Source organism: Sminthopsis crassicaudata, chromosome 1, assembly GCF_048593235.1.
Source record: "Sminthopsis crassicaudata isolate SCR6 chromosome 1, ASM4859323v1, whole genome shotgun sequence".
Classification (NCBI taxonomy): domain Eukaryota; kingdom Metazoa; phylum Chordata; class Mammalia; order Dasyuromorphia; family Dasyuridae; genus Sminthopsis; species Sminthopsis crassicaudata.
Genome location: NC_133617.1, coordinates 719,738,994 through 719,765,465, shown reverse-complemented (window position 1 = coordinate 719,765,465; position 26,472 = coordinate 719,738,994). Strand labels below are relative to the sequence as shown.

Here is a 26,472-nt window from a genome sequence, read left to right as displayed (position 1 = left end):
CAACTAGATGGTACAATAGAAAGAATGCCAGACTTGAAAGTGGAAAATTTGGGTTTAAATCTGGCCTCAATCACATATTAGCTGTATGATTCTGGACAAGTCACTTGACTCTATTTGTCTCAGTTTCCTCATCTGTAAAATGAGCTACAGAAGGAAAAGGCAAACCATTTAATATCTTGCCATGAAAATCCTGAATGGAGTCACAAAAAGTTGGATATGATTGCAAACCACTCAGTGATAACAAATGCTTATGATTATTCTCTATTATCATCGCTTTATTTTAAAAGTATTAGTACCTTTGTAAGTAAGCTCATTTTCCTCTCCTAAGAAAGATAGAGCTAAGCATTGGATCTATGATAGCACTGACATATGAGACACCTGGAAGAGGGAACAGCCTACCCCCTGGGTCATAGTAAATAACATGTCTGTATCCACTGCTCTAGTTGCTGTATGGAAGGGAGGTAACACAGTGGATGGAGTGCTGGGTCCAGAATCAGGAAGATGAACTCAAATTTGGCTTCAGATTTGAAACCACTTCAAGTATGGATGAAGTATCTAGCTGTGTTAACCTGGCCAAGTCATGTACTCCTGTTTGCCTCAGTTTCCTCATTTATAAAATGAGCTCAAGAAGGAAATGGCCAACCATTTTAATATCTTATCATAAAAATCCTGAATAGGGTCATAAAGAGTTGAACATGACTGCAAACTACTCAACAACAACAAATGCTTATGATTACTATGATTATTCATTATTGTCATTGCTTCATTTTAGAAGTATCAGCATCTTTGTGGGTAAACTCATTTTCCTCTCCTAAGAAAGACAGGGATAAGCACTGAATCTAAAGCACAGAGATAGAAGACACCTGCAAGAGGAAATTCCCTCCTCTAATTCATAGTAAATACCATGTCTGTAGCCGAGAGTCTAACTGCTGTATGGAAGCTAGGAGTGGATGGAGTCCTGGACCTGGAGTCAGGAAGTTGAGTTCAAACCTGGCTTCAGATATAAAACCACTTCAAATGTGGTTGAAGTATCTAGCTGTATGAACCTGGCCAAGTCACTTATTTCTATTTACCTCACATTCCTCATCTGTAAAATGAATAGGAGAAGGAAAAAGGCAAACCATGCAAGTACCTTTGCTAAGAAAACCCCAAATGAGGTCAGGAGGAGTCAGACAGATTAAACACAGTCTTAGAGAGTCACTTAGATCAGTGATGTCAAATTAAATAAATAAAAGCAGATCCCTGAGGGAACATATTGACTTAGAAAACCACAACTTAGCATTGTGTGTGTTATTAGATTATGTTTCTATTTATTTTATTAAACATTTCAGGTATTTGAAGCTGACTTGGGCCATCTTCAGGAGTTTTTCATCTCAAAAATAATGAATCTGACCCATCTTGCCTCAAGAATGAGAGGCTGAAACACTAGTTCAAGGTCACATGGTCACCACACATCAAAGGTAGAATTTGAATCCAGGTCTTTCTGGCTCTGAGGCCAGCTCTCTCATGTGCTTTTTCCTCAGTCATGAATTGCACTGAAGGACCCGGCAATAAATTTCATTTGCAGACATCTGGGAAACTTGCGTCATCAGCTTATCCAGAACAAGTCAGTAAGAGGTTTTTGATGCTTTCTCTCCAATTCTCATATCATAAAGCCTTACCTAACATACTGAAAGTCTACAGAGCCATTGTGCTGACCTCATTGTTGGATGTTTGTGAAAAACCAGACAGTATACCACCAGTGCTATTCCAGGAAACTGAATTGCTTGATTTGAATTATCTTAAGAAGAATCTGAAGATCCTTTCTAGAACTCATTCTACTGCAGAGAGCACATTTCCTTTGGTCTGGCCATGTTGACTCATGCAAAAAAAAAGAGCTCACATGGAAATCAGATGAAGCTACTCAAGAATACTTTCAAGGTCTCTCTAAAGAACTCGGACAGATTGGGAACTATGAGAGACTCTGGTACAGGATTACCCAGCATGTGCCTATGTAGTTAGTCCCTATATTCTCTGGGCAAAGCAGAACTGCAGGAACTCAAAAAACACATGAGATGCAGGGATTGAGTCATCTCCACTACAAATGTTAATGTGGACCTTTTGTGCCCAACTAGTGGTAGGGCATTCTTAGCCTGTCCTGGTTAGTCACACCATACCCACATCCTAACATTCTGATTCTCTTTAAGAATGAAGGACAGCAGCCATACCATAATCTAAAAAGAGAGGAAACTTTAGGTTACCTCCTTCTGTCTGCAAGTGTCACGGGGCCCCCCATCATTCAAGCTAACGACACAAACTGGAAGGCCAAAAATGGATTGAACTCTTACAGAAATGAATCACCTGCCTACATTCTCAGTCATCCAGACATGAGTTCACAAGACTCGCAACAACGTTCACTCCACATGAGTCATGCCTTGAACAGGATAAATTACAAGATTCAATTTCAGTTGACTTCCCAATTTGTGGCCTGAGAAAGTCCCACATGTAGCACATTTTGTACTTATATAACATGGGAAATGTCAGGATTCATTCAGAAACAAGAACTCCATTTGAAAGGAGGTTAAAAAATATCCTGAGCCACAGATCATGACTAAGGCACTAAGAAAGAATTTGCTCTTTGTTACAAAGAGGCAAGTACACAATTGCGGTAAGAAAAAACTAGCTGACAATGGTTATTCATTCATTTGGTCATGTCCGATTCTTCATCACCCAATGCTGTTCAGGAGGTTTTCTTGCTAGAGATATCATAATGTTTTGCCCTTTCCTTCTCCAGCTCACTTTACAGATGAGGAAATTGAGGCAAACAGAGTTAAGTGACTTGCCCAGCATCACACACCTAGTAAGTGTCTAAGACTTATTTTGAACTCAGGTCTTCCTGACTCCAGACCTAGAATCTATCCACTGAACTGTCTCTTCTTAAGAAGTAGCATTATCCAAAAAATGAAGTTCACTGCCCCAGCAGGTCATTACTTCCTCTCCTTTGATACAGTTGACCACCTGTCTGACAGATAGTAGAAATTTTTAGATCCATTTTTAGATCTCAATTGAACTCAGTGGACACTGAGGTTCCATTCAGATGTGAAATGCCCATGGTGCTGAAAATCCCAGATTGAAGGATTACATAGTAGATGCACATTTATTCAAAAGACTCAACTATTTCAGTTAACTGGTTAATTTGGTTCCCTCTAATTATTCATGATCAAACTGTCATGTTTACCTACTGCCCTAGTCAACTCTTATCCAAATCTCATGTTTATACCACTAACACTACCTACCACCTACCACCATCATCATCCCTCATATTTCAAGTGCTACTGTCAATTATGTCATTCCTTTAGGTTTGGAGAGGTTTTTTACAAATACTATTTCATTTTATTCTCATGGAAACCCTGGGAGTTATTCCCATTTTGCAGATGAGGCAAGTTGTCACAGAGTAACACCCCTCCCCAAGGACAAGCTAGTCTTCCTCAATTTCTCCTGATATCCCAAGAGTACAAATGTTATTCTTGGGCTGCATTCAATTGTAGATAAAAGGCTTCTACAGCCCGCAGACAAATCTGCAATAGCCCCAGCAGTATTCTTTTGATGATTGATTTCCCTTCATGTGTTATGCTTATCTTGATTTGGCTTACTTAGATATTTGTGCTGGTAGGGACTGAGGTATATAAAATGTAAAGCTGATTACAAGCCTCAGTGCTTCACTCTCACCTTCAGTGAACTAACACATGTTGAAAGAGTAATTTTTTTTTTTTATTAAAAACAAATCCTTGATATGATTAATTGTTCAAAAATAGCTACTATATTTTCAGCAAGAAGATGAGAAAGTGTAAACACTATAAAGAAACTATACTTTTATCAACTCAAGTAAGATTATCAAGTGTTTTGTTTTGTTTTTTTTTTTTTTTCTTTTTTTAGATGAACAAACCTACTGACATCCCAATTGGGAAATATTCTAAATTTCTCTTTTTTTAAATTCCAGAGGAGGTAACCTTCTCTGCAAAGGGACTAGTCCAAATGTGGTGGAAATCTCAGTCTATTAATATTCAAAGAGATGATGAAATTTCAAATGTAACTGGTTCTTCTCTAAGATCTTTGTAATCACTTTCCTTTCAAATCAGGAAGGTAACTGGTAGAAGTATTGAGCAAGTTGAGGTTTTTCAAACAGGGATCTGACTATGGAAGCCTGATTAATGATGCCATTTACTGATTACATTAAAAAACCTTAAAGAAGAGAGACACCGAATGGAAGATGATGACATATTTGGGAGGGGGAAACTAATTAACAAAAATCCATTTAAAAACTCTAAAAAGTTTTGTGGTTTTAATTACAGGAAAATTATTGAATTAGTCTAACTGCCTTATTTTACACATAGGAGAACAGGCAGAATGAGATTATATAACTTGTTCAAGCTCACAGATATAGTGTATGAGGCAGAATTCAAACTCAAGTCTTTATAAGACTAAGTGCAGTCTTCTCCAAATAAGTCTTCAATTAAATCAAGATTGTCATAAGTGGAAAACAATATAAAATCACAGATTTTGTCCTGGAAGAAACTTTAAGTAGCCCATAATCCAAGCCTCTGATTTTACCAATGAGGAAAAAGAGCTCCAGTTATAAGACAGGACCATAAATTTAAAACAGAAAGGATGCCAGGACTCATCTAGCCCATTATTTTGCAAATGAGAATAGTGAGAGGAATGAGAGAGAACAAATAATTATTCAAGGTGACCTAAGTACTAAGTGGAACATTCTTGAATTGAATTGAGATCTCTGAGATCCAATTCTTGCTTCTCTATCCCATTTTGTTGAGTCACTTCCAATAGACATTCATCACTTCTCTTTTCAAGAAGATGGTAAAAGATAATCATTTTTTTTAAGGTACACAATTTGAAATTAAGAAGAAGTATATTGTTTATAACCCCACTTTTTATATTAGTATTTCTCTTATACAATCTAATCTCAGAAATCTCCACTACATTCTAAGTTTATATTATGCCATGAGTTATATTAAAAAAGGGCAAGTTCTGAAGGCAGGAGGACCTGAGTTCAAATCTGACCTCAGACACTTAACACTTCCTAGCTGTGTGACCCTGGGGGTAAGACACTTAACCCCAATTGCCTTAGCAAAAAAAAAAAAAAGAAAAAAGAAAAAAAAAAAGGGCAATTTCACTACAGCCTTGACAAGATGGAGGACTCTGAGTATGGGATGACTATTTACAGTCATTTGCCTTTTTCTGTATTCCCAGCACTTAACATAGTACCTTCCACATAGAAGATACTTAATAATAGTTTAGTACAAATTGAATTGAAATAAAAAGTACAATGAACAAGACAGCTATGTGGAAAAGCTCATCAGAACAGTGTTGCCCAGAAGTTATTGAAATTGGAAGGCCCTTGTATCCCACAAAAAAACTACCACTAAACCATGGAGAGGTTGTGATTTCTGTGAATGGTCTCTCCTTTCAGAGACCTAAAGAATCATGGGGCTTTTAATATCCTGGAATATGCCAATATAACTCATTGTTCTCCTTAGAGATTACAAATGTTTCTCTAGAGGTAATTTCCTTCCTTTTGTTAATGACACATTCGTAAAAGGTGTAAGATGAAAACATGCTAAGTGTTATATTGTTCATCAAGATTTAAAATAGATGTTAAAAATAATAACATCCAAAAAATACATTCAATTATATTTCAGTGATTGAAATAAAAGATCATTCTTTGAACTTGAGAATTTGGGAATTAATGAGAGACTTTTTTTTATTCTTTTCACATAGAATTTTCACAGGATAACTCCTTTTACATTCTTGATAAATTATTTGACCTCTCTTCTTGAACATATCCAATAACATGCAACTTACTACTTAACAAATATTTCAAATCCATGGTTAGGCAGCTAGGCCTTGAAAGCTAAAAGGTCAGTTCCCTAATTTGCAATTAGCAAATTACATGACCTTCTTTTAGCTCTGTTAATTGTGAGAAAGTTTCTGTTTCACTGAACAGAAGTCTTCTTAAGTATAACTTATAAATGAACATTTTAAAAACTTAATCTTAGAACATAGTTATTGTCTCCTTCCTCTTGTTTTCTTCTTTCACTGATATATTCATTTCTGATATTACATCACTACTACCCTCATTACTGCAATTTCTACTACTATTGTTACTATTACTATTACCACTACTACAATTTCTCCTCCTCCTCTTTCTTCTCTTCCTTTTTTCTTCTCTTTTTCCTCCTGCTCTTTTTACTCTATATTCCTATTACCATCACCGCCACTACTGCTACTACTACTCTACTATTACTACTACCACTACTACTACTGCTAGTTCTATTACTACTACTACTACTACTACTACAATTACGATTATTTCTTTTACTGCTGCTGCCACTACTACTACTAATACTACTATTTCTTTATATTTATGTGTGTGTGTGTGTGTGTGTGTGTGTGTGTATAAGCATTTTAAAGTTGAGAGAACTGCCAACAGAATCTCATTTGACACTCACAACAGGCCTATAAGGTAGGTGTTGTTATAAGGCTGAAGGGTCCAGGGTCAGCTAGGATGTATCTGAGACATGAATTGATCTTAGGTTTTCCTGAATCAAGGTTAGTCAAGTCCTCTCTGTAGTATGCCATCTAGTTGTAGTAGTAAATTCTAATTGTCTGATTTTATCAGAAAGTCAGAAGTTATTATGTGTATGGTCTTTCTTTGCCATGAGAATCCTACCTGTCATCAGAAAGACATGTCTGAATCCCACTTCAGGGGCTACCCAGTTATACTCAGAGAAATCTTCTAGCTTCGATTTCTTCAAATGTAAAATGGGAACAACTAACAACCCTAAGAATTGTTGTAAGCATCAAATGAGAAAATATGTGGAAAGTGCTTTTCAAAACTTAAATCTCTTTATAAATTTTAGCTATTATTACAGCATAAATGTAATCACAAACATTTAAACCCATTGAAATCAAACATTTTCTCAGAAATCTGAATTCTCTGATATTTTAAAAGAAAGTTGTTTTTTCTTAATTTGTAACAGATGATACTTGATGTAATACTAAACAAGCCTGACAAGTAGGAGTCTCACTGGTCTTTTTAAGCAATTACACAAGACTAATTTATAAGGATTACATTAGTCATCTGCAAATTGATGTGATAAAGTAATTAAAAAGAGTTAGCCTTAAGCAGGTTAAACATTACCCCTGTAATTTGGTTTACTCTCTGAATTTGGTAGTCAAATCAATTTTCTACAAATATAGGAAGCAGGGGTCAGGAGGCTTTGGCTCTGTCTAGGCCCCTGACATACAGGTGTGTGCTGTGATCATCACTTCTCCCTGCTCCAGGCAACTCTCTGAGATTATAAATATTGACAGGGTTGTTAAACTATATCAATAATTGGAAATTTCACATAAGGAAGTTCTCCATACTAATGAAATCAGTTTCAACCACCTCTCTTCTTCAATGAGCATAGTTTATTAAAGCCAAAGATTATGAATGTTATAGCCAAATACTATCATGATTTACAGTTTGAAATTCCAATGTGGTGGACTAAAGTTTTCATGTTATAAATTACAAACCAACTATGCAGAAAAATGGTATTCATTCCTTTATGTACATATAAAGAAAAAATGCACATTAATGATTTCTTAAAATTTAAGGCAACAAAGTGTTGTGTTTTTAAATACAGAGAAATGTAACATGATATTCCATTAATTAACTAAAGACTATAGTAGTAACCTCACATCAAGGCTCTTATAATCTGTATATTTTTTAAAATGTGAATTAATAATAAATAAAAAATGATTCAAACATATACAATGTTTTCATGGATGCAGTGCTGCAATAGTAAAAACTTTAGTACTCAGGCTGATATTTTCTTAGGAGAAATAATTTTTCACCTGCCAAATGGTCAAACTGTGAGAATGTAATAAGATATGAAATGTAATCCACCATTCCTATATAATGGTAGTTTATCTGGAACATCCAAGTAAGACTCAAAAATCAAATAGTATCGATTTGCTTGTAGATTTATGTTGATTAGAAAGTAACCTTCACACTGGTGATTTTGAGTTGTATTAAAATTTTGATATATGATCATTTAAAGATTACTCAATTTGGAAGGAAACATTGCTTTTTCTAGCTGATGTTTTTATTTTTATTTTTGAGAGGGGAGAAGGTATTAATGCTGACCTATATTATTTGAAGATTCATTTATTTGACCAATTAGCATCACACTCAGGCACAAGAAAGTTTGGAACACCTGATACTTTGGGATGAGCTTTTCTGGACTTCTCATAAAAAATCAAGCCTGGAGGATTTAAAACAAATTATAACAAAACAATTAATATCAATTATATTGGTCATAAAATGACCATATAGTGTTATAAATCATCTAGTCCAATCACCTAATTCTGTGTATTTGTAGGTGTGTCTATAAATGCATATGCATATACATATATGTCTGTGATTATAAATGCATGTGTATATGTATATTCAGATAGAACATAGATATCTAGATATCTATATAGGTCTAGATAACCGATATATAGATGACAAATAAATAGATAAGATAGGTGTATGTATAGGTAAAGATAAATAAATGAAAACTGAGGCCCTGAAAAGTTATGTAACTTCTCCAAGGATTTGAACCCAGTTCCTCTGCCTCCAAAGCAAATTATATTTTTAGATTCTTTCATAAGTGAGTACAATGGATTTGTGTAGCTTAAAAGGCACTGGAGCTTCAGGGATTTCAAGCCCATTTCCATGTATAGACTCTACCTTAAAGTGCCAAGATATTTTCTATGAAAAAGGTCTTAGGGCTTTGGGCCTTTTGCATACTAAATATCTTGGCACTTTTGTAGTGAGGAGCTGCATTTTTGGATTTCACAAAATAATGGAAACAGTAATTGATTTGGTCATCCCCAGTGACACATATGGTCTTAATTTTAAATGCAAATGCAAATTATGTACCATATGGGGCTCCTTCCTTTCCATTCAGAGAATCTGAAAATACTTACGCATTTTCTTTGTGGTCGCATTCACTGTTGCACTGAAAGGCCCAGTCCCAGCACTGTTGTATGCCCGGACAGCAGTATAATATACTAAGTTGCTCTGCAGGCCCTGAAGTCTGGCCGATGTCTCATTCCCCATGACCTTGACTCTGTTGGATGAATCTTCTTTGCCTCCATTATTCCAGTATCGAATCTAAAAAGGGGGACAAAAAAAAATGCACTGATGTTGGTGCTGTTCATGAAAGACCATCTAACACAAAAGTATGATTTTTCTTTGAGCAACCTTTGACACTGTTTTATTTTATAATGATAAAACTGCAAGGACAAAGCTTTTAGATAAATATTAAATGACCACATTCCTGTGACCTAACTCTCTCTGCAATTATGAGTGTGAAGATGAGATATGCTATAGAACATCTTTTATAAAATGTATTTCCTTCTCAAATTTTAATAAAAAAGATACTCTCTATGTCATAAAGATTTTATAGAGAAGAAAAAGAAGTTGCTTGTATCTTCTTGGAAGTCTACAATGTTTTGTTTCGTTTCTTTTCCCCAATCATTTAAAATATATTTAGAGAACTAGAGACGGAATCAGAAAAGCCAGGTTCCAGATATTATTTCTAAAACCAAGTAGCTGTATAATTGACTTTTCTGAATGTCAGATTCCTCATTGTAAAATAGAGATAGTAATAGGGATAGGCATCTGTAGTGCCCATCCAATAGGAGATTTAGAAAAGAGTCAATGCTATAAAATAAAGTTATTATCATTGTTATTTTATGTATATATATCATTTTTTTTATTATTGAAAAGCATACCTCAATGCCATCAAAACTGTGTAACCACCACTATGGTGGTTATACACATACACACAAACACACACACACATACATACACCACACTCACATACATATATAAATATATAAACATATATGTATGTAGAATACATGCTGTCTTCCTTGACAATATGTACTGTTTCATAATTGTGTTTTCCTTTTAACACCTTACACACTTCCTGGCGCATAATTAATCAGTGCTCATCAATTAGTTGATAGATGCTATGTATGCTTACTAGTGACCAGTGTTTCTTCACATATTGTTTGTGATGGAAATGTTGACAGGTCATTTTTATTTTGTCCCCTATTGTGCTTTTTCCAGTTTTAACTCCAGATTCTTTAGAAATGAGTCACTTAATTTGGATCTCATGCTTTCTGGAGGCTTGATGTATCTACCATGAATTTTTACAATATTAGGAGGCAATACTTATTATAATTTTCCATCATTTTATATATAATTCAAATCATTTAGTATCTTTATCTCACAAACTAATATTGCTTTTGTCAATTTAAGTAAAATAACATAAGCACCTATTATACATCAAGTGCTTTGGTCCTTTATGTCTAGCAATTTGGCTACTTTTATAACTGTTATTATTCCTCTTATGGGAAAAAATATCATTAATATTGCTTTGAATCAACCACAAACCAGACTGAATTATCATTCCTAGAACTGTAGTTTTAGAGTTAGAAGGAATTTTTACCATGATCTAATCTTGCTCCCTAGTTTTCCAAATGAGAAAATTTAGGCCTAGATGAATCAAATAATTTGCCTGAAATTGCACATGCAGTCACTAATAAACCAATAGTAGACCAGTTCCTTTGATTCCATGTCTAGTAGTATTTCTAGTGAACTTCAGGGAAATTTCTTTGAGAAACAATATTGTTAGCTATTCTTTTACTCTTCTTTTCTCTGAAGTACAAGCGAAACTTTGTCCAAATTGTGCCAAAAGTCTATTGAAAGAAATCTATATTGACAGATTTCCAGGGAATCTAAATACCTCTTTATACATGTTTTATCAGATATCACAAAGAAAAAAAAGTATTTGAAAAAGCAATAAGCAATGAATTAGTTTCTTATTTCTTCTGAAATGAAACAGTATATAAACTAATTATTTTATTACTTTAATAGGAGACTCTTTCCAGAACTTAATTTCTAAAATTACCTTATTAAGCTAATATCAATTTACTTAAAACTTTAGATAATTTTAAGTATTTGCTGTTCCTCAGTCAGTTAGACAACCTATCATTTCTTAACAAATCTAATAGATAACCAACGTGCACCTCGTTTAAAACCTACTTTGCCCTCTTTCCACAAGTCTCAGTTAAAAAGGATCCTATTGTTCCTTAGATGGGACAATGCTCAGCTAAAAATAAGATATTTGAAATTCCATTTCTCATACTTTTCAAAAACTGGATCAAGGAATCTAAAATACCAGCTCTGCTGTACCTGTCCAGGCTCACTTTCTTATAAGCTGTCATCTTTATTATATCAGTTAACTCTTTGAGGCTTCAAATCCTTACTTGCAAAATGGCCTATTTATACTAAAGAAGCGGAGGATTATCACAACAGCCAAAAGGCCTCTGCAAACTGAAAAGCAGAAATGTGTTTTGATGATCCTTAATATGGAGCTTGCTGCAAAATTACCTATTTTTATCACATGTTCTATGGGAAAATAGATCATCCACTGGCTGCATTGTATTTTGATCAAAACATGAATTATGAAAAATGTTGATCTTAGGAAATTCTTAGTAAGAGCTTTTAAAATTTGTTTTCCATTTCAGCTACAATATAATTTGAACACCACCTCCAAAAATGTTTTAGCAATTTGCTAATCCTCTTCTGATGTAATCTGTGAGGAAGAAGGAAAGTAGCTTGTTGGGCAATTATGAAAAAAATTCCATTAAAGTAGACAATCTAGTTCAGATCACCCAATAAGCTGAATATTATTCAATTTCAGGTTTATTTACGTGAATTATTTGTATGACTGTCTAGATGTGCAACTGTAGTTTATTTTTATCTAAAATGATTAGGCATGGGAAACTTTATCAATACTGATAGGGAATTAGCTTTATGCATAAGCCTTTCCATTGAGATCTCCCTTTGTTCCATTTTATTTAAATGTTTGGTGTAGTTTATTTTTTTTAAGTGACCATTAATATAAAAGGAAACAAACATCCTTGTCCAAGTGTTTGGCCTAGGGAGCCACTTATGTACTCTTCCAGCCACACATATTTTAAACCTGAATTTTTCTAAGCATTGCCTAAATGCATTAACATTTCATGCAATATATTAACCTTCAACCTTTTACCACAATCAACAGCATTTTTCCATTTTCCTATTTGTTTTTAAAACTGAAACTTAAAATAACTAAAGACATTAACAGGAATGAATGTGAAATTGTCATGACAGATTCAGATTGTCTAAATAGCAAATAGATGTTAATGGCCAGGAACAGAAGTCCTTCCACCTCTATTTCCTTCTCACCATGTAAAAGGGGGGCAAGAGAAGATTTGTGTCAGAGTCCTGTCAGACTTTCCAGATAACACAAATTGCTGCCTCGAGAAATGAGCTCATCAACTCTTGCTTTGTCAAATAGGAAAGAAAATTAGACTGCATACTAATGATGATGTGTTACTCAGCACGCCACATGGCAAACCACCAGCCCTTACTGAGATGAGAGATAGAAAAGATATTAAAAATTTTCAAACTATGTAGAGAACTACAGAAAAACAGTATCAGAAATGTAACTATGTTTATTGGCAATTGTATCAATTGCTTTGTGATTTTTTGCAGTTTAATTTCTAAATGATATTAAAATTGAGTGGTATTGTAATTTCATTAAATAGAATAGTGAGTTAAAATATCTTTTCCTTTTGTAAATAAATCTCTGGGAGTTTTTTCCTTACTCCTAATTTTTGCAAAGTTCCTATCATATATATTTTCAGGATTATCTCTTCCATAAACTCGTAGTAATGCCTATTTGCCATTGGGAATTTATTTCAATACATCTTTTTCTATGAAACCTCTCAGTCCATTAGCTTTATAAAATAGACACCACGCATTCTATTTCCCCCATGCATTTCTCTTGTTTCCTTTGCCTCCTAACTTGATATATTTTCTTTCTCTCTCTTCCCTAATTTCCCTTTATTTTCCCTCTCCTCCCTTCCTCCCTTCTTCCTTCTTCATTCCTTCTCCTCTTCCTCCTCTTCTTCCTTCTCCTCTTCCTTCCCCTTCTCCTCCTCATCCTTCTCTTTTTTCTTCTTCTCCTTCTTCCTTCTTCTACCTTCTACTACTCTCTTCTTTCTTCTTCTACTTCTACCTTCTTCAGCCTCTAAATCCTTATCACTAGAACTGAGCTTCATGTCTGTATTCCTGGATTCTAAGATGAGATTTGTTATCCAAGGATCCAGTTTACCAGTTCTGCAATACATATAAGTTAACCACCACTACCCAGTAGCAGCAGCAGAAGCAGCAGCACTCACTGTACTCTGCACCTAGTCACTCAATTTGGAAACTTTGGAGTCATCTTTGACTGCTCCTTGTCCTTCATCACCTATTTCCAATTTACTCCCAAGTTTTATTGATTTTTGTCTCTGAGTTTCCTATCATTTGAGTTCAGCTGGCACTATGCTCATTGCTTTCCATTTCACCAGCTTGTCATGCCCTTCTATTTCTCTCTGTTCCTTTCACTCATTCTTTCTTGTCTTCTAAAATCTAGTTCAAGTTCCATGAGCCTTTCTCAAAATGCTCATCCATATTATTGACTTTTAGCTCTTATAACTATTTCAATACCCTTCTCTTCATAAACTCTAGTGACTCCCTATCAGCTCCAGGATCAAGTACTTTGATCTTAAAACTTTGCCCCCTTGTGTTCTGTGACCTAATGAGAGTTTTTTTTTTTGTTTGTTTTTGGTTTTTTTGTTGTTTTTTTTCTTCCTTGCTACTCCTTGCAGAAGATACTCCATTTTCTAATTCCTGGCATTTTCATTAGCTATTTCTCATGCCTAAATTCTCTCCCTCCTCATCTCTGCTTTCTGGATTCCCTGGCTTAGCTAAAAGCACATTTTCTCCTTTAATTCTAAGTCTTTTTTCTCTGTTGATTTTCTCCAAATTTCCCTATATATCTTGTTTATATGTAGTTGTTTTCATGTTGTCCCCCTCATTAGACTGTGAACTCCTTGAGAACATGAACTACTTTTTTGCATTTCAATGAATTCCAATTGCTTAATATACTGCCTGGAACATAGTAGGAGCTTACTAGAATTAATTTAATTCTAATTTGTATTATCCTTTGTTTCAAGTATATGTTCTTCATCTCACCTCAATTAAACTGTAGAATCACTGGAGGCAAGGAGCTTGATTTATTCTTTGCTTATAGCTGTACCTAGGCCAATGCCAAGTACATAATAAGTGCGCTCTCTCTTTCTCTTCCTATTTACACACACACACACACACACACACACACACACACACACACACACACACGTTAACTGAAGTGCCCCAATGATTCCTAGGTGTGGCTTATATGAAACAGTACTCTAGTTAGGTAAGGAAATGTTGGCATAAAATGTGTAGTTACTTAGAGTCATCAAACATATATTATTAGCATTATAAAATACATATATACATGATTCATTGGTTGTTGTGTATTAAAAAAAAAAAAAAAAAAAAAAAAAAGGATTACCTCATAACCCAGTAATCGTCCACTGCTCATTTTCCAAGGAATGGCATCCCAGGAAACTTCAATTATTGATGATGAGAGACTATTGGCCAAAACATGAGATGGAGCTACTGTAGGTTCTGCATTGGGAAAATTGGAATTAAAATATATACATAATAAAAAATATACAAATACAAACTAAAATATATACATACATGTATCATATGTATGTGAGAGACAGAGACACAAGAGATCTGATTTTGGTAATTCTATGAAAAAAATCCACTGTTGTATCAACAATTTTTTAAGATTTTTGCAGAAATATAGAAACACAATTCAATCCAACAACTACTTGTTAAGTTTCTACTATATGTAAGGTAAAATATACTACTAAAATTATAAGCCCTGATTTTCAAGTCCAAGGAAAATATAATTACCTACCTTCCTCTGCAGAGAAAACAGTTGTTACTGGGCTGAATGGCCCTTCGCCTTTGTTATTATACACACCAACTTTTACTTCATAGGGTGAAAAAGAGAGAATACTTTCATTCCTAAAGACATATCTCGGTGTATCAGGAGATGTAACCACCGTCTGGATCCACGTGGTAACCCCAAGAGGTCTGAAGGCGACCACATAGCCAAAACCTTCACCATTCTGTAGTTCCTCAGGGACTGGCTGGACAAGGAAAAAGTGAAAAACTCAGCCCCATCCAATATCTTTTCAAGTCTATGTTATGATTGGTGAAATTTTAACTTAAAAATATTTTATATTTTTTTAAATAGGGAGAAGGGAGGCACACCAAATTTTGTATAATTCAGTAAATAGAAGCTTGAAGAAAAACAACTTAGTTTCTAATTTTTTTTTTCCCTTTCAATAATCAAGCTGAACATCAAGCACACATGGATGACAAGTGAAAATAACTTTGATGCAGATGTTTGAAAATATCTGGTTGCTTAGTATTTTGTAGACAAAAAATGAAATGTTAAATAAAAAATAACTGACTTCTTATATTTTTCCATTCATTAGATGTTTTGGTAGACATTTCCAAATCTGATTAAGGAAAGACGGAGTATTTTGGTTGACTAAAATTCAATTCATAAGCCAAGTTTTCAAAAATAAAACAAAATTATATAAATGGCCTAATCATTGTCATTGAGCTGGCAGAAAGGAACCACAACACTAATATTAAAATAATTGCTATGTATTCAGGAGAATTCATTGCCTTCAAAGCTGAAACCTGGCAAAGTTGGAAATTCCTGTTGACAAGTGTAATTATTTGCTTCACCTTGCTACAACAATCTTTTGCTTATGCTTATTTATTATTACCTTGAAACCTTAAAAGAATGCCAGCAATTCCCAGGCCTCCCAGATGTATAGCTGAAATTCTTATGAATTACACACAAAAATATAATGCTGAAAGGAAGGCCAAGAATGCAACAAAACATAAATCAAATGGAAGAAACAAGTAACACACACATTGCCTGGATAGGTTGTAGTTGTAAACTAGAGACAGGTTCCTATTATATTCCTACGCACAAAGCTGAGATAGAGAGGCACTGTCAAAGTAACTTACATCCCAAGTTATAACCAGTTCTGACCGACTGCCACCTCCCCCGCTTACTTCTGAAGGGGGTACTTCTGGAACTGTGAAGAAGAGAAATATAAAGAAGCGAATATTTAAATTTATTAACACCAATTTGAAAGAAAATCCTTTTACATTCAATATTTATTTTTGAAGGACAATGATCATTGAAATACAAGTGTGGAATATTTCTTTTCTGGGTCTCTCTGAAGTAATTGAAATCTTTGTATAAAAGCAAGTAAGGGATTGAAAATCTTAGATGTGTTAGGGGAAAAAAAAAAAATCACATAACTGACACCATAAAGTTACATCTCCTTATATCCTCAACAGATATACATGTTGTTTTCAATAGCAGAATGGTTAAAATGAAAAGAAGAGCATGAAAAATTAAAATCAGAAATTGAGGGGAAAAGTCAACCTTTTTGCTCTATGATAATGACAATTTCACATGCAGACAATCACTGTGATAATTATTTCTAAAATGTTATTGTTATAGGAATGAATGATGTACAAAAGACCACATTCAGCATAAGCAATATGAAGTTCCTTAATTTCATATTAATTTTGGGGGTGACGTTATTCTTTGTGACCCTACATATTCCACTTCTAAATACGCTATTGAAGACATTCATCTTGGTACCTTCTTCAAGGTACATAAAGCTAGTTTACATTAAACAGTCAACATAATTTAAACATATTCAGTGAGATGAAAGACAAAATTGCAAAGAAGATAGAGAACAAGGCTGATAATATGGGAAGATCTGGGTTTAAATCTTGTGTCTGACACATATTGGCTTTGTGATGTTGGGTGACCCACTTAATGAGTCAGTGGTCTAGAAAACTCTTTAAGACTATAAGTGACAGATGAGTTGTCAATCTCTATTAGTTCAGGGAGTCTCTATACTGGGAATCCTTCATAACTATGAAGTCACAAATCCGGGAAAAACAAACAAACAAACAGTGATTGATATTGAAAAAAATAATACTGGGATGTAAATCAAGTATCATCTTTATCTGACTTAATATTATATAACCTGGGGGGCAGCTAAGTGGCGCAATGGATAGAGTACCAGCCCTGAATTCAGGAGGACCCGAGTTCAAATCTGGTCTCAGACACTTAACACTTACTAGTTGTGTGACCCTGGGCAAGTCACTTAACCCCAGCCTCAGAAAGAAAAAAAAAAAAAAAAGAATAATATTATATAACCTGAAAATATTGAGTCTGTAAGTTCATTATTCCATTATCAGATTTTTGTAAAGAGCTTTCTAAAATTGAAGGTTAGAATCAAGAATTTTGAGGAATTGAAATGAAGGGTTTTTATATTTGCTTCTATTAATTAATTTTCTTAAGGATAATAGAATTTTTCAAAATCTTAAAACAGGACAAGCATAACTTCAATTGAGATAGCTCAATGATATCAAAATAGAAGAAAATGGGACCAAATAAAGTTTTATCACAAGTCTTCTCAGATGCTGTCAAGTCTAAATGCCGACTATCCATTAAGACAGCATTTTCTCTACTAGGGCAATAATATAAATCAAAATTTACACTACAATAGCAGCAAAAACACATTCATTCAATATTAAAGATCATTCCTGATGGACTGAAATGTTAATATCTTTATATGAATTTTTTTTTTCCTTGTAAAAATGAATTGGATAACTCTATCCATTAGAAAGATTATCTACTTAAATGAATAAATTAGTTCAGGTATTGGGAATGATTGCATCTGAGAAGCAATTCAAAAATTCTGGGATAAGGCCAAATCCCTGATGATCCTTTCAGTCAAAAAGCATTTCCATCAAAAAAAAAATATGATAGGAGCATGTGTGGTTTAACATATATTGGATTACTTGTCATCTAGGGGAAGCGGGGAGGGGAAAGGAAGGAAAAAATTTAGAACACAAGATTTTGTAAGGATGAATGTTGAAAATTATTCATGTATATATTTTGAAAATAAAAAGCTTTAATTAAAAAAAAAAGTAATATGTGACCACTACTCTGTTAAGTGCTGGGAATAAAATAAAAGGTACAAAACAGTACCTGCTCTCAAAGAGCTCATTTTGATTGGGGAAATGATGCAAGATATGTATATTAGATGGATAGTCATCCAAGAAGGGTAAGATACTAGTAATTGAGAGAACAGGAGAAAATATCCTGAAGAAAATGATAATTCAGCTCATATTTTAGAGAAGCCAGAGAAGGCAAGAGGTGAGGTTTAAGAGTGAAAGCATCCTAAGTAAGGGCACAATAAGTAGAAAGCCATGGAGACAGAAGATAAGAGTATTTTAAACAAGAAACAACATGTAAGCCAGGGAGACTGAATCACTAAGTGTGCTGAGGGGAATAAAGTGAAAGAAAACTAGAAAGATGGGAAAGGTTGTGAGAGCTTTAAATGATAAATGATGACTTTATATTTGATCTTGGAAGAAATAAGGAACCATGGGAGTTTGGGGGAGCATAGTGACACAGAGCTATACTTTAGGAATATTTTTTCAACTTAGTGGAGAATAGATTCGAGTAGGGAGAGATTTGATACAGAAAGAAATATTAGAAGGATAGCATAATAATCTAGGTATGACCTCATGATATTCTGAACTGGAGTGGTGGCTATGTGAATGGTGAGAAGGTGGTCCTAATATAATAGATATAATAGCTGACATTCACATAGTACTTACAGTTTACCAGACCCTGTGCTAAATGATTTACAATTATTATTTCATGTGATCTTTTTTTCCTTCTGCCACATAACAATAATAGCTAGCATGTATACAGCATTTTAATGTTTACAAAAAAGTTTATAAATATCTCATTTTAGTATCCCAATAATTCATCCTTTTTTTACACATGAGGAAACTGAGGCAAAGAGAAGTTAAGTTCCCAAGATCACACAGCTATTGTCATCTAGCTGTTTATATGTTAAGCTACATATATGATCAATATTGAGAATGTAGAACTGATATAATTTATCAACAGATTAAATAAGATCTGCGAATGCAGAGTTGAGGGTGATATTGTAGTTATGAACATGGATGAGGGGGAGTATTGTTAGGAAGTCTGGAAGTTGGAGAGAATTTAGGAAGAAAGATAATGAATTTAATGATGGACATATTGTATTTGACAAATCTTGGGACATCTAATTTAGGAAGTCCAAAAAGCAGCTGATGATATTTAACTATATAACTCAGGACGGAGTTGAAAATAAAGTTTTAAGCAGGACATACATAAAGATGATAACCCATGGGAGATTATAGCATTTGAGAGCAGAAAGGAAAGTTATTAAAAAGCCCAGTTCAAATTCTTGGGGAACATATATAGTTAGTAAGTATGAAGGTTAAACAGAGAATACTATGAGCAAAGCAGACAGACAGGAGGAGGAACAGGAAAAACAAACTTATGAAAATCTAAAAAGGAGAGTATATCCAGGAGAAGATGGACAAATGTGTCAAATGGTCAAGGAAAATAAGCATTATTTTAAAAGGGAAGGTTTGTTTTTTTTTTTTTTAAAGGTCTATAGACTGGTAACTTGGGAGAGACCTTTTCAATTAACTGGTGACATCAGATTATAGAGGGCTTTTTAAAGAAAGTAAGAGTAGAGCTTTTTGTTGTTATTAGCTTGCATTTTATTTTCTTTCTCATTTTTTTTCCTTTTTGATCTGATCTTTCTTGTACAACAAGAAAATTGTATAAATATGTATGTATATATTGGATTTAATAGAAATTTTTAACATGTTTAACATACCATCTCGGGGAGGAATATTTGGAACACATTGTTTTGCCAGAGTCATTGTTGAAAAATTATCCATGCATATGTTTTGAAAATTAAAACAAAAACTTTAATTAAAAAAAGAAAGAGTAGAGGAAATATATAAGTGAAAAACTACCTAATGTAGACAGGTACTTCAAGAAGAAGATGAGGGAAGGAGACAAATCTGTGACAATAGAGAATGAGCATGGTTGGATCAAGATAATTTTTTCCCATTTTTTAAGGATGGGGAAGACATTGGTTCATTTGTAGGCAACACTGAAACAGGTGACTGAGAAATGAAGTTGAGAGTAAGATTGTAGTGATGGTAGCAGGGGCATTCTCCTGCAGGAGACAGCAATAACATGAATTCAAAGGGTTGGTTTTCTCAAATTGAAGAACCACAAATCCATGGAAGAGAAGGTGGTCGGATTCTATTTCTTAGTGATGTCTGTGACTGGGCAGAAAAAAGGGAGCTCTTGGAGAAAGAGCCCTTTTTTGGGGCAGGGGATGAGGTATGGAAGAAGGTCTTCAGATACAAGTGTGGGGGAAGGTGTGCTATATTCTATGCTCCTAAAAATGAACACATAAGTAGACTCAGTCTGAGTCAGTAGACTCAGAACTCAAAAGCTATTCACTTCTTACAAAGCAATCCTGCCCTCCCCCCCAAAAACCAAAAACCACTAACCTGCCTCTTCAGTTCTTACTTTTTCTGAGGGCAAACTTGGTTCCCCTCCTCCAATTTTGTTATTGGCTACAACACGGAATTCATATTCCACCCAAGGATTTAGGTCTACTACTGTGGCTGTGAATGTTTTTCCATCGATGACATCAGGCACTATAAAATAATGTTTTGAGAACTAAGAATCCTTGCTCTTTAATATGAGAGTTTGAAATGCAGATGAATCAATTTCTTTTTCCATGTCACCTGTTGTCACTATTTGCCAGCCCACTGAGAAAGGTGTCCGAGCTTGAATGACATAGGATGTGACTGGGCTATGGTTGTCTGTGCCTTCTTTCCAGGACAGCTGGGCTGTAGTGTCTGTTATTTCATCTACCTTCACACTTTCTGGTGGCCCAGGAGAACCTAGCCAAAACAAAATAAGGAACTTTGTATTATATGTAAAGGCACTCACTCTTAGAGGCCAACAAACAAGATTTTCATCTTTTTGGCCAAGGAATGAAATAGACTGCTAATCTCTCCAGACTCCTTTCTGCACAAGAGTGCTTACTTTGTGAGAAGAGTTAAGACCCAGTACAAAAGAAAACAATGTATAAGAATACCCCTTGAATATCTCCAACAGATTCCAATTTCTCCAGCTCTTAGGGATAAGGCCTTTTAACTGGGAATAAAAAACACCACTATTTCTTTTAAAATGGACTGAAATTCTGTCTGTTGTTTGAAAAGTATGAAATCCAGTTGGGAGACAGTCATTCTGAGACTATAACATTATGCGATTACAGATACCACATGCTTTGAGAGACCTTTGTACAGCAGGATCTTTGTACCTTTCCAAATTTGATGTCTTTTATTTCTGGCCCAGCATCCTCCAGTAATCTACTAATGCATCTCTGTAGTCCACCAATTTGTTATCTAAAGCTGTTTTACCCTAGGATATACTGGGGCAATTTTTCAACACAGCAGCAAATCAGCACTAGAGAGTAGTAAGGGCTATTTTCTATAGCACATTTTAGAAAATCCTGACTCTTTTGGGCATATTTAGAAAAAAACCGTAAAAATATACTTAAAATATAAACTTAAAAAATATACCCTAGGTTGTGACAGTGAAATACCCATTCTAGTATGAAAACATACATAAAGATTTTTATTTCTTTAAATTAATATCTGTCCTCCCAAACAAGATTATAATAGAATGGCAGTAGATTTAAGAATAAATTCATTTACTCAGTTAAGTAGTTAATTAGCATTTTTAATGAAATGGAAGAGAAGAGAGGAAGGGAATAAGCATACATTACATGCCTAACAATGTGCCAGGCAATGTGCTAAGTACTTTACAAATATTCTCTCATGTGATTCTCATAGGAAGCTCATTTTATAATTCATAAAATTATTTCTGACAGCAGTAAAGAGACTTGTGCAGATTCACACAGTGTCTGCGAACAATTTTGAACTCACATCTCACTGACACCAGGCCCGGTCTTCTGCCCACTATAACTACCTAGCTATATATTAAAATTTACTATATGCCAGATAGTGAATGTAACTATGTAGATACACAGATTTTGCCCTCAAGAACTCCTATTCTAATGGATGAGAGTAAATACACATGAAATATGGTCAAAATAAATAAGAGGTAAATATATTTGTACCATTACTGTTTTCTATTCACTTAGAGATGATCAATTAAAGGCATAGAAAAGACAACTACTAAAATTTACCTCTTACTATTAGTTCTGCTGCAGATGAAACACTGTCGACTTCTGTTTGCACCATACAAACATATTTCCCACTATGTTTTAGCTGAATATTCCGAATCATCAAATCACCTGAAGAACTCTGTTGAATAAACAGGTAATGAGCATCATTGTTTGAAAGCATAAATGACTCAGCAATGACTAAAACATTTCATCAGTGAAAAGCAAGATCTTGTGGCCCAGAATTATACTATGCAAATTTTAAAAATATAGATTTTTTAAAAAATAAGCCAACCAATAATTATATGCAGATATTTAAATGATCAAAAAGAAACCAACAAGATTTTGAAAGGGATTTCTTTTAATTTTTATTATGGTTGCCTTGAAAAGAATGTATCTCTGAAATTCATCCAGGAGAGAGGATCTAAATTTGATAAGAGCAGTATGATTTCCAATGTTATTTGAATGTTTCCAAAGTAATGCTAAGCTGTATTACTGAGTGAGGAAGTAGAACTCTTGAAAGAATGGATTTTTACTTCTTATATCTAATGATAAAACCATTCCATTCAGAACTAACCCATCAGATTGCTTCAAGAAGCTTTAATTTGTATTGACCTCCCTTGTCCTCCCATTATGTCCCAAAGCATATTTGTTTTTCAAATTTATTTGAAAAAAAAAAAAAAAAAAGACAATAATTTTCCTTCTGTCAGCTAGAGTAGTAAATACCTTTTTATATTTGCTCCTTTTACTGGATCTTTTTTTTTTTTTTCTAGCTCAATATCTTTTTAAACACTTGATTAAGAAAAATTAAGCATTTATCTTTTGGATAATGAGTGCAGTACTACATGGGGACTGACATCTGATTTCACTTTACCAAAAAAAAAAAAAAAAAAAAATGGAGTTAAAAGTCAGAAGAAACCACATCCATAGAATTTAAGGAGAGTCTGTATCAAACTAATGAGAGAACTTTTAAAACTCTACAGAAACTATAAATACATTTATTATCATTAATCAGTATTAATTAAAGGATCAAATTCTCTAAAATCTCATATCTCTCTTTTTTATAATTACTTTTAAGTATGATTCATTTTTTTAAAGGTAAAATGTTATTTGCATAAGCTAATGTCTCATAAAGCAGTAGAAGTGGATTAAATCAAGTAATTCAGAAATTAGAGGGTTATGGAATTTTGGAAGTGCAAAAAACAAGAGTCCTTTGAGAATCATCTCAAATGAAAAGATCTGTGAAATATCATGAGGTGGAAAGAAATGTTTGCATTTTAATTCCACATGTACTATGTGTGTATTGCATAGGGTACTGTGCCCATCCTTTCCCCTCAAATTAATCACATCATGGTCTGCCTTGTAGTAATTAACCTTTCTAAATTTAACCAGACTAGTCTTCTGAAAGAGAGTTTTACTATGCTTGCAAGTATGGAAGTTAAAACTTTTTTTTGTTTGGCCAAAGCTTTTGTAATTTGCCTACTGGATTTTGCCAGTTTTCATCTACTTACTGGCCATTGGAGAACCTAGGACTATGCCAAATCACAATGAGGAAGGAAAGCAGGACTGGAGAGAAAGAGGGGCAATACAAAATGTTTATTGTTTAAGATGAATTACAAAAGGAGTAAAAGGAATAAGTGAGTTGGGCAAGAAGAGCACATTGAGGGGCAACAAAATAGTGAAGTAGATACAGCACCAACCCTGAAGTCAAGAGGACCTGGATTCAAATCTGACCTTAAGACATTTGACACTTACTAGCTATGTGATTGGACAAGTCACTTAACCCAATTTTCTTGCAAAAAAAGGGCAGGGGATAACAGAAAAACACAGTGAAAAATGTCTGTCAATGGAAAGGAATTGAGGAATCTGTACTGGCTGGGGAAAGAATCACACTAATGAATTTGCATATATCTACCAGATTGCCAATATATATTTATATAATTATTTACCTATATAGGTACCTATATTTATCTAAATAATTAAATGAAGATATACATTTTAACTAAAGATATGCATTCTATACATATAGGTAACAATATAAATAAATAATTCCAAAATAAGTTGGGGAGGAGAACTAGCACTTGGGGTCATAGGTCAGGAAAGGGCTCAAATAGGAGGTAGCAAATTTTATTAGGTTTATAAGGTTTGTGCTTTCAAAATTTTTTGGTCTATGACTGTTGCTCATCAACTTCACAGCATCCAAAAATGTGAAAAATGAATGTCACCCAGAGAATGACAGATAGAGAGTGGGTAAAATGAGTTAGAAGAAGCAGAAGAACTACTCTAGTTCTGCAGAACTAGATGGGTTTTAATCTATTTCATTGATGGGGATATCTACATCCAAATTATGGAATCCTTTGAATATGAGGATAAATATGAGTAGTAATTCCTTAATTTTGGGAGCAGTCCCTAAGGGAACCAATGCTAATGGATACTGGCCACAGTTGATAGTCAGTGAGTGAAAAATAAAAGTAAGACTTCCAGAGTCACATACAATATGTGTCAGAGGCTGGACTGGAATCTCTGTTTTCATAATTCCATTATCATCTCTTTGCTCACTATACCATGATGCCTCCAAATTTCTGAATGTTGCATGAAACTGCAGTTACTCTATTAAAAATCGGAACCCACACCATTAAAGTTATAAGTTCAACAAAAATAATCAATAATCATTTCTTTGCATCTATTCTATGCTAAGCACTAGAAAGAAAAAAACAAAAATGAAAGTTTTCTGGCTTCAAGTAGTACATATTTATGCTATTAATTTGCCCCCCAAATGGCACCAAGAGAAAACAAATTACCAACCCAATGTTTACCATTTACTCCATAATCTCAATTGACTTAACACTATGGAGAAAATTCTAACGTAGCATCCTGCTCTCCTCTAACTATCCTGTCACCATGCTTCCCTTCATTCTCAACCCTCTAGTCATCTCTTCCTCATACTTACAAACCCTATTGCCACTCTGAAACATTGCAGGTTCTCATGTATGAGATCTATAAGCTCTCAAAATATTAGAATGACCACTTATATTTATAAAATTATGTGTTAAAAGGTTCCTTTTTATCAGATTGTATTATATGGACAACCTGCAAAACTTGTAGACACACACACACATACATATACACACAAAGTAGGGCTTGTCCAAGTGCCATCACATGGCAATCAAATAGGATGATTATAGATATATATTTTTAGTAACTTTAATTATACCACCTTTTAAGAAGAGATAAGTTTATAAATTAATCTATCAAATTTAACCTTTCCCTTCTTTTCAAAGGTTTTTTTTTTTTTTTTTTTTAAAGAATTTATTCCCAAAGTAAAATCTTCAATATTGTCTGACCTTTGGAAGGTTTTCTAGTATTCTGACCTTGACACATACTGGAGGCAGATTATTGTTTCTAGAGATTTTTTTTTTTTCCAGTGAAGTTGAGCAGTTTTACTATTGAATACCATCAAGGAAAGTATTCCTAGGGGGTTAGATTTTATTTCTCTTTCTCCTTATTGATTTCTCTGAAAATGAGTAGTCAGGTAAAGAAGACATATAAAGAGTTTTTTCTTTTATAGAATAGGAACTGGACCTGTATATTATTTGTATCTGTATATTCCCATATATAATATATTATTAAATGTTTTACCCAAAACAACTTTCAATTTATAACCACTCAGATGTGTTTATCAAATATTTATTTGTAAATTAATCAGTTTTAACACAGTATAACATTCTATCAATTGCTTCTTCAGGTATTCAATAAGAAAACAAAAAGGAGGAGGAAGAGGAGAAGGGGAGGAGGAGAAATAACAATAGACATTTACAAAATATTTGTTTGCAAACTGAACTCTCAACAAAACAATGAACTAAGTACTGCAATTATTATGCTCATTTACCAAAAGAGTAAAACAAGACCTGGAGAAGCTTAAATGCTAGAATAGGAACTTGTCTCTGATTTTCATCCATGCTTTCTAGTGCCTTCCTCAACCATACCATGTTGCCTCTCAGGCCAGCAGATTTCTAAGCCCTGGGGAAAGAAAATGCTATTGGAGAATACAGACTGTATGAGAATATAAAATTAATAAGGCTACAAAACAATGGTATAGGAAAACTTAAATATGACAAGGAAGTATATGACGTGATAAATCAAATATATGAACGATAATTGTTATTAGTTTAGAGTAGGAGAAATCAATATAGGCTAATGTGGTCAAGAAAACAAGAGCATAATTCTGCACTGCAGTAATAATCTTCATTATCTTTAGAA

General features: G+C 34.0%; 1 protein-coding gene across 1 annotated transcript in view; it reads right to left on the bottom strand.

Moving 5' to 3' along the window:
• The window catches only part of CNTN3 (contactin 3), a 429,201-nt gene that overhangs the window by 14,481 nt on the left and 388,248 nt on the right, over positions 1–26,472 (bottom strand). The window contains 7 exon segments of the mRNA XM_074284089.1: positions 9,016–9,202; positions 14,532–14,647; positions 14,949–15,183; positions 16,082–16,152; positions 20,525–20,674; positions 20,765–20,923; positions 22,237–22,354. Coding sequence (XP_074140190.1) covers positions 9,016–9,202; positions 14,532–14,647; positions 14,949–15,183; positions 16,082–16,152; positions 20,525–20,674; positions 20,765–20,923; positions 22,237–22,354 — 1,036 coding nt within the window.